The 12,252-nt window shown below is 45.5% G+C and overlaps 1 protein-coding gene across 1 annotated transcript; it reads right to left on the bottom strand.

Annotated features, from left to right (window-relative positions):
• Positions 1-207: 207 nt before the first annotated feature.
• LOC108240993 (protein Wnt-7b) lies at positions 208-10,479 on the bottom strand. Its single transcript, XM_017424846.3, has 4 exons — positions 9,966-10,479; positions 8,731-8,957; positions 3,483-3,754; positions 208-2,971 (listed from the first exon to the last, which is right to left on the bottom strand). Exons 1-4 carry the CDS (start codon positions 10,046-10,048, stop codon positions 2,492-2,494), a joined length of 1,062 nt encoding a protein of 353 aa, XP_017280335.1. The 5' UTR covers positions 10,049-10,479; the 3' UTR covers positions 208-2,491.
• Positions 10,480-12,252: the final 1,773 nt, after the last annotated feature.

Here is a 12,252-nt window from a genome sequence, read left to right as displayed (position 1 = left end):
AAAAATCCTGAATGGGAAAATCTCCAGAAATCATCAAACCTAAACTCTGATTCTGTGCTTCATTCTGTCACAAAGCTAAGACACGAGCAAGCATGAAGCTGATGAAGTCGTAGCAATGCCTTCAGAAACCACCGTTGAGCCCAATTTACTAAAAAAAAGAAACCATTAAGAGAACTGGAAACAAAAATTCGCTTGATCAAAAGCTGCTGAAGTTTCCTCTCAATACATGTAGTTTTATTCCAAACATCGGTTTCCACAATCATCTCTGGAAAAGTCTAATGATGTAACTTTAGTTTGAAAAGTAAAAGGCTGTATTAAAGTGGACAGTCGGGGCTGTTTTTAATAAAACACATGGAGTATTTTAAGTACTTTGATCAAACACATAATTTCCAAATAAGTTACAGCTTTCAAATATGAATACAATCACTTAAAACAAAAAAAAAACAACACATCTAAATAGTGACTCTTTCCATTTATAAATGACTTAAAGTGCCACGTTCCTCATATAAAAATATACTCTTCGAATTGTTTCGTAAGTTATATAAAGTCTAAATAAACAGTTCTGGATTCATTAAGGATGCCGTCCAGAAATAGCGCTGAGGCCTTTGATGGTCTCGGACCCCCTTTTCTGTGGTCGGGACGCATGCCATCAGTCCGAGCGAGGCCTAAACCGCGCTGGAAGGCTTTGTGTAAGCAGAGGCCGCTGTCAGGAATTTGCCGCCGCTCGTGGGAACGCTGGATGTATCCAAACCTAATTGCGCCTCCGTCGGCTTCCAAACCGGCCGGCATTGGGTGGGGAGGGGGGTGGTCCTACAAAGTACGGGAGTCCTCCGACAACAACACCAACAAACCCATTCAAGATGCAAGTTTGGGTTTACTTTAAAAGAAATTCGTATTTAGAAACAAACAAGACGAGAGTGCGAAAGGAAAGAAGCTGTGAAATCCGAGGGATGCTGTTCAGTGAATGTGACTTAAAACGGGTCGATGGTTTCTGCCCACTTTAAATGGGAGCTGATGATCGTAATAAAAGGGGAAAATTGCCAGAGATCTTTGAGTTATAGCACTTCGTGTTCGCACTTCTTTAACTTTCCCACATTCTGTCACGTGACAACCGTTAACGTCAAAGTATTTTACTGGGATCGTACAGAATAATCCAACACGAAGCAGCACATAATTGTGACACAGAAGCCTGGTTGACTCGGTATTTTACAAAGAAAATTCTAAAAAAGTGTGGCGTACGTTCGTATTCTGCCCCCGTGAGTCAATACTTTATAGAACCACCTGTTTGCTGCGACTCTAGCTCCAATTTTGTTTTTTTGTCGAATTTCTCTCCCAGTTGTGCACATCTAGAGACTTTTTGCCCATTCTTTTTTGTAAAATAGCTCAAGCTCAGTCCGTTTGGACGGAGATGGCGTCAGGTTCTCAGTTAGATTTGGACCTGGACTTTTGACAGGGTTATTCTAACGTTTCAGTCTAACCCATTCTATTGTGGGACTTGTTGGATGTTTCAGGGTCGTTGTCTTGCTGCTGGAGGGTGACCCTCCGCCCCAGTCTCAAGTCTTTTGGAGCCTCTAACAGGATTGACCTTTATTTATCTTCCCATTTCCTATTTAGCTGCTCCTCAGATTAACGCTCTCCTTGCCTGTCAGTTTAGGTGGGCGGCCATGTTTTGGTATCGATTTTGAGCCGTACTCTTTTCATTTCGGGCTGATGGATTAAACAGAGCTCTGCGAGATCCGTTCAAAGCCTAGGACATTAGTTTATCACCTCAACCTGCTTTAAACTTCTCAGCAACTGTATCCCTGACCTAACTGGTGTGTTCCTTGGTCTTCATGATGTCATTTGATCGTTATAACAAACTGAGGCCTTCACAGAACAGCTGGATCTATACTGAGATTAAAATACACACAGGCAGGCTCTTTTTAATTGGTTTTAGTTTGGGTTATCAGAGTAAAGGGGGGTGAATATATATGCACACCAGACTTTTCAGATTTTTGTTTGTAAATTAATTGAAAACCACGAGTCGCTTTCCTTTCCGCTTCACTACTTTATGCTCCGTCACATAAAATCCCAGAAAAAAATGACGCAACGGAGCGCTGAAAGGGGAACGGGGAACTTTTTTCGAGGCTCTGTTTGCCGAGAATCTACTGAGGCGATGAAGTTTTTAAGCAGTTTTTACATTAAATATGTTAAATTCAGTGTTTAAACAGGATACAGTGTAAGAGAACAGCTCGGCTGCCGTCATCCAGGCCTCATCAGGAGCTGGATCTGCTTCAGGGCAGTCCAAACCGAGTGTTATTTATTGTTTTTTTGGGGCTTTTTTGCTTCGGACATTTCCATCTTTGCAATGAAGCGCTGCTGGATGCCGTGTATTAAAAGCTCCCAACGCTTTAGTCCTCATATTCCTTTCTTTAAACAGTACCAAACAGGATGTGAAAATGTGCAAAAATGTAATAAATTACTCCACTTTGGTTTCCAACACGCCTCGAACCTACTTGCAGGTGAAAACCTGGGATTTCTCGCTGCAGGTGTTGCACTCGACGAAGCAGCACCAGTGGAACTTGCAGTTGCACTGCCATGCCCGCGTGTAGTCGTGCGCGTCGTGACCGCGGCCGCAGCACATCACGTCGCAGCTGCCCGCCTGGGCCGACGTGCCGTTGCACAGCCTGCCCCTCGTCCCGGTGCTCCCCGTGGCTGCGTCCTCTTCGCAGTAATTGGGCGAGCGCTCCAGGTACACGAGCTCCGTGTCCGAGGGCTTCTGGTAGCCCCGAGCCTCCTTCAGGCGCAGGAAGGAGGGCTGTCGGAGGCGCGAGGCCCGGACCGGCTCCACTTGGACCGCCTCGCCGTATCGCTCCTTCAGCGTGTGGCCGACCTCCCTGAACTTCGGCAGGGTGACCCAGCAGGTCCTGGTGGTGCAGGAACCGGAGACGCCGTGACACTTGCACTCCAGCTTCATTCTCTCCTCCAGGATCTGCTCGGAGAGACAAACAGGAGCTGAAAAGTAAAATCCTTGCAAAACGTTAACATCCGTCTCTGCAGATACTTCAGCTTGCTGCAGATCATCCACTACGCCAACTTCATGTCAAAAACCTGTGGAAAAATAACTCATACCCCCAAACCGTAGCCTCTAATTAACTACCTTTTACAGACCACAGAATGGCGTGACAAAAACTGACCAGAGCTGTTGTGTAACCCGGCGCGTATAGTATTACATGGTGGTTTGAGCCAGATTTACATTATAATGTCCCATAAATATTTTTAAATGTCAAAATAGACAGGTGATTGATTTCAAAGAGAAAAAAACACCTCTTTAGATGAAGAATTCTCATAAGATATTTCATCGAGGCTGAAATAACACACGGGAACTTGTTCGTCCGCATCATTAGTCAAATCGTCCACGCTGCTCTTTCCCCGCTTTCACTTTTGGTTTTCCTGTTTCTTTTTTAAAAGCTTTTTTCCTCAAAACAAGTAGGATCAGTTACCTTTCGGCCTGCCTCGTTGTTGTGGAGGTTCATCAGGCGGCGGGCATTCTTCTTGACCTCGCGGGCGTCCACGAAGCGACGGGAAAACTCCACGCCGTACTTGACGTCGGCCGAGCAGCCGCCCCATTTCCAGCCCTCCTCCCGGTCGTGGTAGCCCTGCTTCTTGCGGTCGCAGCCGCACTGGCTGAGGTTGCCTCGGCTGCAAGCCGCGGTCACCGCGTGGGCGACGCCGGCCGCTGTGATGGCGTAAGTGAACGCCGCCTCCCTGCTGCCTGAAGACAAGATGGAAGGGGAGGTAAAAAAGTGGAATCTGAAAAAAAAAATTAAACTAGACTTCTGTTTTTGGGTATGTCTCTTTTGCAATCTAAAGCCTGAAAAAGTTGTGACGTTATGTAAAATGTCAAAAATCGTTGATTCAGGCGCAACAAAAGGCTGTAAAATTTAGTGGTACAAATAATAAACAGCTGGTGGAGCATTTTCTAACTAAATGGCTTTTTTTAAAGGCTGAATCTGTCAGAAGTAGAGATGGGCAGAGGCTCACCAGTCTGTGGAAAACAGTCTTCAAAAAGTGGAACAATTTGGGAAGACTTTGAATATCCCATCATCTACAGCTCATAAAATCATCAAAAGATTTGAAGGATTTGGAGAAATCTCTGAGGTCAAGGGTCGAGGCTGGATGTTGGCTTTAAAACCAGGTTCTGGTTCTGTTCTGCTCAGGAACACTTCCACAGATCGTCGTCTGTAAACACAGCTCACCGTGCCGTCCACAGATGCTGCTTAAAGCTCTATCAGGCAGAGAAGGAGCCAGATGTGAACAGATGTGTCTCCTCTGGACCAAAGAGGAGAACTGTTCTGAGGTCAGATGGGTCCAAACCACCCAACCTGTTATCAAAGCCTGCCTCTCTGATGGTATGAGGGTGCATTAGTGACTCTGATATGAGCAGCTTCCACATCTGGAAAGGCTCCATCAATGCGGAAAAGTAAATACAGGTTTTAGAACATCTGCTCCTAAAAAAAATGTTAGTTTCTTATTGAAATAGTTTTAGATGTTGTGAATAAAATGCAGGTTTCTCATTCTCCTTCACAGTGTCCCAACTCTTTTGGAAGCGGGGTTGTATTTCTGTCAGAATTACACAAAGAATTAGAAGAATTTAGGTTTGTTTTGGAATATTTTCTTGAGGGTTGGAGTCAAACATCTGTGGCATGCCTCAGTCAAAATACAACAAGGGTAATGTGCAGCAGCTCCTCTCTGAACCCTTTCTTCGGAGGAGGGTTAGCGGCGACTCGTTCCACCCCGTCAGTCCGTCTGTTCGCTCCCTTTCTCTGTGGGTTCTGTCTTTTCAGGAGCAAACCTCAGAAATTAGAGGTCAAATCGTGGTCAGAGATAAAGGCAGACAGGCCGGACTGAACCCTGATCTGGGTTTGTGACACACGGGTCTCCTGTAAGCCAGAAAAGGATCCAAAAATTCGATTTTCTTTCTGAACTCGGCAGCTTGAAGGTGACGCTTCTTGTCTCAATTTCTCGGCTCATTTTCTGCCTTCCTGTGTATAAGTCGTTACCGTTACTCCTCGTTGCATCCTCTTCCTCTTCAGCACACTTCTTCCTCGTTATTTAAATTCCCCTTTGTTTCCATAAACTTCCCTCGTCAGATCCATGTATTTTGGTTTTTTTTTTTTGCCTGGGCGTCTGGACAGACTTTAATAAAACTCGCAGGACGTAATCACCGGATGTACGTCTGCGACTGATTTCACATTTGGAGTCGACTAAACCCAACTTCGGCAGTTTTCCGAATATTGTGCTAAAAATAAGTCTTGCAGCACAGGAGAGGGATTTTGCATGAAGTTATTTCCAATGTTTGACCAAAAAGTCTCCATTTCCATCATTTCTCGTAAGATAAGATGATCTAAGTCTAAATGGCAGCGGGCGATAAGCATCTCTTCATCAAACGCTTTTTAAAATCTGTTTCTTGCTTCTAATAACATCCAACATTCAGTAAAACAATGCAGAGCTTCCCTAATGTTCCCTAATGTCACCGTCTGAAGCGTTTTAAAGGGCTTTGTTGGATCTAAGGCGGCATTTGTCAGACATAAGAAGTTATTTTCTCTGCACGCTTCGTTCCACCCTCTGTCAGAGCGAAGATCAGGACACAGAGGGAAACCCAAGTGACATCTGCTGGCTGACTGGAGGAGCTTTTTATTATGTTTTCTGGCTCCGACCGAGTCTGTGCGTCCTAATGTTTGTCATCAGCGGATGTTCTCACGCAGCTTATGTGCCCGCGTCGCTCCGGCCAACGGTGCCGCTGTTTCGCCGGTCTCGACTGAAACGTTTCCAAGCTGCTCCGCGCTCCTGTTTGTCATGAAGTCGTTTATATTTATGGGGCGGAGTGGATGGGAGTTGGGAATTGGATATCCCCTCGCTCCAAGCCGGGCCTGTGTTCCTCTCAACAAGTATTAATGCGTAGCGTCTCTGTTTGAGGCGATTGTAATGGCTCCCTTCCAGCCTGACTAACTCACTCGGAGAACCCATCAGGGCTGCGGTTCTCCCCCCGGTCCATAACTCAAAACAAACTCTGAAGTCTTCTCTCATCAAGCTAAATCTGCATCCCGTTTGGATACGTCGTGCGGTGGCGGGGAGCGTTTCTCAAGGCAACGGCCAAGCAGCCATCTTTTCGCGCCGGGATTTTTTTTTGTTGTTGTTTTGATTGAGCAGCGGTGCTTACGCAGGGTTCCATTGTTGCCATCCAGCTGCTGGAGCTGACTTCAATTAGTGGTTTTTGCATGAATCTCTCTGGTCTTTTTCAGAGCCTAATGAGTCCACGGACCCTGCAGGTCAATCACACGAGCCAGTGGAAAAAAAAAAAATGACAATGCTTTTATGTCTGCCTGTCTGTTCGAGAAAATCTAACCCACCAGTGGATGGATTTTCATGAAAGTTTCAGGAAACAATCACCGGGATATACTTCTACAATTAATTATCTTTTTGGAGCCAACCCAAATCAAGATGGCCACATATCGCCCTTGATCTGAATGTTGAACCAGACGCGACGACGAACGTCGGGTCTCTTGGAGCAAAAGAAAAAGCATATTTTCTACAACAGGGGGAATAAAGAGATCCAGACCTCGCTCCAAGATCTGCTCGATTAAGCATGTGTCCAAACCCACAGCCGAGCCGCAACAAAACATCTCAGACTGGAAGACAATTTATAGGAGAGGCTCACATTCGTGGGATCTGTGAGAAATAAAACTGGGAGGAATTTTGCTTCAGAGGATGCACACGTACGAGCCCAAATCCAGCCAAGCCGGGACGTGGTGTAAAATGTAAAGAAAGCAGAAAGGAAATCTCACGAACCCATTTTATTCACAGTGGAACATAGTAAACATATCGAGTGTTTAAACTAAGAAGTTGTAGCATTTTTATCGAAACATGAGGTCATTTTGATTTTGATGGCAGCAACGCGTCCCGTGAAAGTCGGGACAGGAGCAACAAAAAGGCTGAAAGAGGAATAAGAAGCCTCACAAGGAGCGTTTCAGTTTTTAAGGTTAGCTGGGAATGAAAGGGCTGGGGATGAAAAGAGAGGCTGGATGTTTCAGAGGTAAAGACGGGCAGGGGTTCACCGGTCTGCGGGAAAACTCTCTCTGAAAGTAGCCGAACAGTTCGACAGAAGATTTAAAGCAGGGATGTCCAATCCTGGTCCTCAGGGCCACCATCCTGCATGTTTTACTTGTTTCTCTGCTCCAACACACCTGATTTGAATCAATGGGTGATTAACAGGCTTCTGCAGAACATGAAGAGGTGATTTAACCTCTGAATCAGGTGTGTTGGAGCAGGGAAACAAGGAAAACATGCAGGATGGTGGCCCTCCAGGACCAGGGTTGGACACCCCGATTTAAATCTCCGAGCTCAAAGAACGAGGCCGAAGCCTGCAATCTTTGGGCCTTTCTTCGTCTGATTCTCCCAGCTCTTTTGGACTTGTGGTTGTTCGACTTTAAACGTGTCACGCCGTGCTTCGTGAGGACGTCTCTCTTCCCCCCCAGCTTTGTGGAAATGTGCTTCCTTCACATCAGCTCCAGATTAAGACTCCATCTGTGAGCCGACGGCATTAAAACCTCGTTCCTCCTCTGCGGTCAATGCAGATGGGGGGCTCTGGAAGTTAATCCAGATGGCAGCGACACGACACAGAGCCCTTAAAGCTCTCCTCCTCATCATCCAGCTTCGTTTGGGTTCAGATAGCCCACCTGTTGTGTCCCAACAGGTGGGCTTCTCGTCTGATTTTGGCCTAGATTTTACAATTTACAATCGCACTTTCTTGGAGCAACTCTCTTCCTCGCCCCTCTGTCACTTTAACCTTATATTTTACTGTCTAACCTATTAGTTCCCAAACTTTTCAGCTTTGAAGTCACAAAATAAAAGTCGCAGAAACTCGTGACCCCCCCCCATCTTGTTGCTGGTTGAAGTACACACATGTTGGTAAGGAGCCATTTATTGACGAGCTTCATGAACTATATTATTTATTCATTTACCACCACTGGTTTAATCTTCTTGTAACAGTTAAGGCAAAATGGGAATCAGTGCTCCACGGCCCACAACGAGGTCCCGATCCCAGCTTTGGGGACCACCAAACCACACTTGGGAAAGGGCAACTTTAACGTCCTCATACAAAAATAAAACAACTCAAACCAAAAACCTGTTTTTTTTAACCAATTTGTCTTTTTAAAACCTAAGATTGTGCCGACATACATAGAAGAAGGATTATGTTTAAAAACAACTAAATATTAGATTTTTTTTGCAAGAGTTTATGCCCTAATTAACCACAGCAAGTATTAATTTACAGACACTGTGTTTAATGTTGTTATATTTTGACCAAGCCTGGAAATTATGATTGTGGATCCGTATCAGCAAACACTACACCAGATTTTAGCCGAATATCTGTAAAATGAGCTGTGTTTTAGCCTTTTTTGGGTTCCCTAAGAGCTGGCTGTGGTGACCATCTTGAATTGGGTTGACTCCAAAGGGTAATCAGCTGTAGATGTATATCTAATGATTCATTGAAACATGTTCGTTTGTGAGATATTTTGCCCGTCCTTCATGGTGACGGGCGATAAAAAGCCCTTTTCGCACAAATGCAAGTCGTCATGCAGCAATCCTGGTTTTCTGTTTCTGTTTGCAGATGATGTGATGTTGTTTATTTTAACGTATCGTTCTAACTACAACCTGTGGTCTAAACGAACGAAAACCAAACACACTGACCTACTCTCAGCTCCTGCCCGAAGACCGTCCTCTCTCCCAGGGCCGAGCAGTTCCACCGGCCGAACCGGAACTGGTGCTGGCACTCGTCGATGCCCAGCTGGGCCCCTTCGCCGATGACGATGATGGCGTCGGGGCGGCTCTGACACAGGGCCCTCTGGCGCGGCGCCAGCCCCGGTATCTTGTTGCAGATGATGTTGGTGCCCAGGGCCACCACGGAGGACAGCGCCCTGCGGACACGCGGAGACGGAGGCGGTCAGCGTGGGTCAACTGATTACCACAATTCAAGATGGCCACCAGAGCTCAGTCGGTTCTGCAGATATTGAGCTAAAATTTGGCGTGGCGTGAGCTGAGACGGACCCCCAGCTTATGCTTCATAGAGCTAACTGAAATTTGGGCAACAGCTGCTGGAAGTCACCCCGTCTGTCTGTTCGGCTCTCAACCACCAGAGGACGGAGCGACCTCAGCCTGCACAGAAAAGGCGACTCGTCAAGGGATTTTTAAAGATGCTGAGCTAAAATTTGATGTGTTAGAAGCTGAGAGTCATTCCAAAGCACGGATCACGCGAGGGATGGTGATATCGAACGAGAATGCTTTAACCAAATCGACTACAACTGTCGGGCGAAGGGCTGCAGGCGATATGCATTCCTTCAAAGAAGGCTGAGCCTTTAATTGATAATCAGGAACACATGTAAGAGCTGAAAGAGACGAGTTACAGCCTTTCGGTCAGTTTGGTTCCAGAAACATCAGCAGCTTTAGTTCTCAGAGGCAAAACATGGTGCAGCAATCACTCTGGTTCTTCTAAAAATAAGGAGCTCATTTAAAAAAAATACATGAAGAAATGATTTAATTCAGCTCTTTTCCATATGCTGCTGCTGACGAGGTGTTCCCAGGGCAGAGCTGTGAATCCATGAGAGCAGGTTCTCTCATCAGCTCCGGAACGCGTTTTAAGAAATCTCCTCAGCCGCTTTTATGACTCAGAGAGGGCAAAAAACGTGTGTGACGTCACTGTGGGGGGGAAAATTTTACTTTTTTTTTTTTTTTTTTCAAATAAACCCAAAATAATAAGAGATGGATACATAGATGATGCGGTTTTCAGTGCACCACTTCTTTTTTGGTTTGTTTTCCTGTGTGCCGTCCAGTTCTGCGCGTAAATCGGGCGTATTTACGCGCGCGGGCCACACCTGTGCAGGTGCGGATGAAAGCGTGCGCGCGCGTGCTCTCAGAAGGAAACGTACAGGTAGCTACCGCTGGTGAGGATGAGGAAGATCTGCGGGTAGTGGACCGACAGCAGCGCGCTGCGAGACGGGAGGATGAGCATGGCTGCGCATCGAGCACAGCTGGATTCGCGCTCCCGATGCGAAACTAAAAAAAAAATCAAATAAAATAAGAACTTGAAGGAACGGATCTCCTCCCGTTCCCTTCTGTCTGTCTCTGTCCCTGTCTCTGTCTCCGTCTCCTGGGGCAGTCCGCTGTGGGTGCAGCCGAGGCGCGCTGCGGCAGCTCCGAGCCCGCCGTCCTCGGAGACCAGAGGCTGCGCGCCGCCACCTGGGTCCAACAGGGCTGAGGGGAGGAGGGTGTGGGGGCTGCGGGGTCAGCCCACACCCTCCTCCTTACCTCCAGCCCTCCCTCTACATCAGGGATCACCAACTGGCGGCCCGCGGGCTGTCATCCGGCCGCGGGGGCTCGGATGGTGCTGTTCGGACAATTCCGTCGCTTCTGTGACAAAAAAAAAAAAAAAACATCTCAGGAGCCGCTAGAGGAATTTAAATAAAACCTCCAACTGATTAACTTATGGAAGTCAATCCAATCAAGATGGTTGCCATGTCCAGCTGACCCTTCATAACTGGTGGCGGCCATATTGACTCAGATTTGAGTTTCAGACTTAAACGCCTTCCGTCCATTTTCTTTCACCTGCTTCACCTTTCCGGGTCGGGGGGAGCCGGTGTCTGTCTCCAGCCGTCACCGTGCAAGAGGCGGGACACACCCACACACACACACACACCCTGGACATGTCCCCAGTCCCTCACAGGGACACAACCATTCACACCAAGGGACAATTTTAGAGTTACCGAAGAATCTAACGTGCATGTTTTTTGTTCTGTAGGAGGAAACCGGAGAGCCTGGACTCAAACCCAGGTGAGAACAGGGAGAACACGTAAACTCCACCCAGAAAGGCTCTGTTTGGAGTCAGCTCCGCCCACCTGTTAGCGAAATATTTCACAAACCACCGGACAGGTTTTAGCGGAGCTTTTAGGAAAGAACCACCGAACGTACATCCGGCGCTGATCCACTCTTAGAGTCTTTTTCATGCTTACAGCTGACTAGATGCCAATTTAATGCAAAAGTTGACTCCAGTCACCAAAAATGTATATTTGTTTGCAGCTCCTCAAATGTGACGACTTGCTTCTTGTTTCTGCTGTGAAGGCCAGTTAAATGATGATATGACTGAAGAATAAATCGGTTAATTGTAAAAACAAACAGCTAATGTTCATGTTGTGTCTCTAAAAGTCTCTAAAGCAGCTGAAATGTCTCAGACTTTTAGCTCATCCTGTATAAATATCCAACATGGCGCCCTCGTGTGGCGAATAAGAGCAGCTCATCGACTCGAATCCTGCAGCTGACAGAAGAAAAATGTTTTCTGTGAAAAGCTGAGAGCCCAAACTGGACTGTTAACGTTAAACCGAGCAGAACAGGAGCTAAAAGTGGCTAAATGGTAGCTAAACTGAGCAAATAAAGCTGAAATGAGCAAAACATTAAAGTTAAAATTAGCAAAACCTGTTAAAAGTTCTAAAATTGTCGCTAAAGTTAGTAAACCTGCAGCTAAAATTAGTAAAACAGGTGTTAAAGTTAATAAAACAGTAGCTAAAATGAGAAGGTAAATAGATGGTAAAGTTAAGAATAGAGAAACACATCTTAAAGTTAAAAAATATGTAGCTAAAAATAACAAATAAATAGAGGTAAAATTAGCAAAGCTGCAGCTTAAATAAGCAAAACAGATACTAAAATGAGCTGATTAGATGGTAAACTTTAAAATTTGCAAAACAGATGCGAAAGGTAGTAAAAAGTAGCTAAAATGAGCCAAACAACAGCTGAAATGAACAAAGCTTAAGCCAAAAGGAGCAAAAAAGATAGTAAAGTTAAAAATAAAGAAACAGATCATTATTCACACAGGAATGCTGAAATAGTATTAACGCAAAAAACATTTGTAAAACGTTAAAATTGGCTTTAAAATAAACAAAACAGACCCTGATCAGTATTCACACAATAAAAGCTTTGCAGACATTATTAAAGGCAATAAAATTTGTAAAACTGTCACTAAGATGTCGTCCACATTTGATTTTCTGGCAGTAAAACATTTAAAAAATGTTTTAAAAAGAGCTTAAAAATCAACAAACCAAACTGGTTGTTCTCAGCTTTTAATTTTTCCAACTTCCTTTAAAAGTCTCAGGCTCATTTCCTGTTTCACAGTCATCCAACAGGAACTGATGCCCGGATTTTAGGGACTAAAGATGAGAGTAAAGA

The sequence above is a fragment of the Kryptolebias marmoratus genome, linkage group LG18 (assembly GCF_001649575.2).
Source record: "Kryptolebias marmoratus isolate JLee-2015 linkage group LG18, ASM164957v2, whole genome shotgun sequence".
Lineage (NCBI taxonomy): Eukaryota > Metazoa > Chordata > Actinopteri > Cyprinodontiformes > Rivulidae > Kryptolebias > Kryptolebias marmoratus.
This window is presented reverse-complemented; position numbering and strand designations above follow the sequence as displayed.

What these genes read in the sequence shown, in the direction of transcription:
- LOC108240993 (XM_017424846.3), bottom strand. Translation starts at nt 10,048, where the DNA reads ATGCTCATCCTCCCGTCTCGCAGCGCGCTGCTGTCGGTCCACTACCCG. An exon ending in CTCACCAGCGGTAGCTACCT is followed by an intron (nt 8,958 to 9,965) that starts GTACGTTTCCTT and finishes GCGTGTCCGCAG; the next exon opens with GGCGCTGTCCTCCGTGGTGG. An exon ending in CGGGCAGGAGCTGAGAGTAG is followed by an intron (nt 3,755 to 8,730) that starts GTCAGTGTGTTT and finishes TCTTGTCTTCAG; the next exon opens with GCAGCAGGGAGGCGGCGTTC.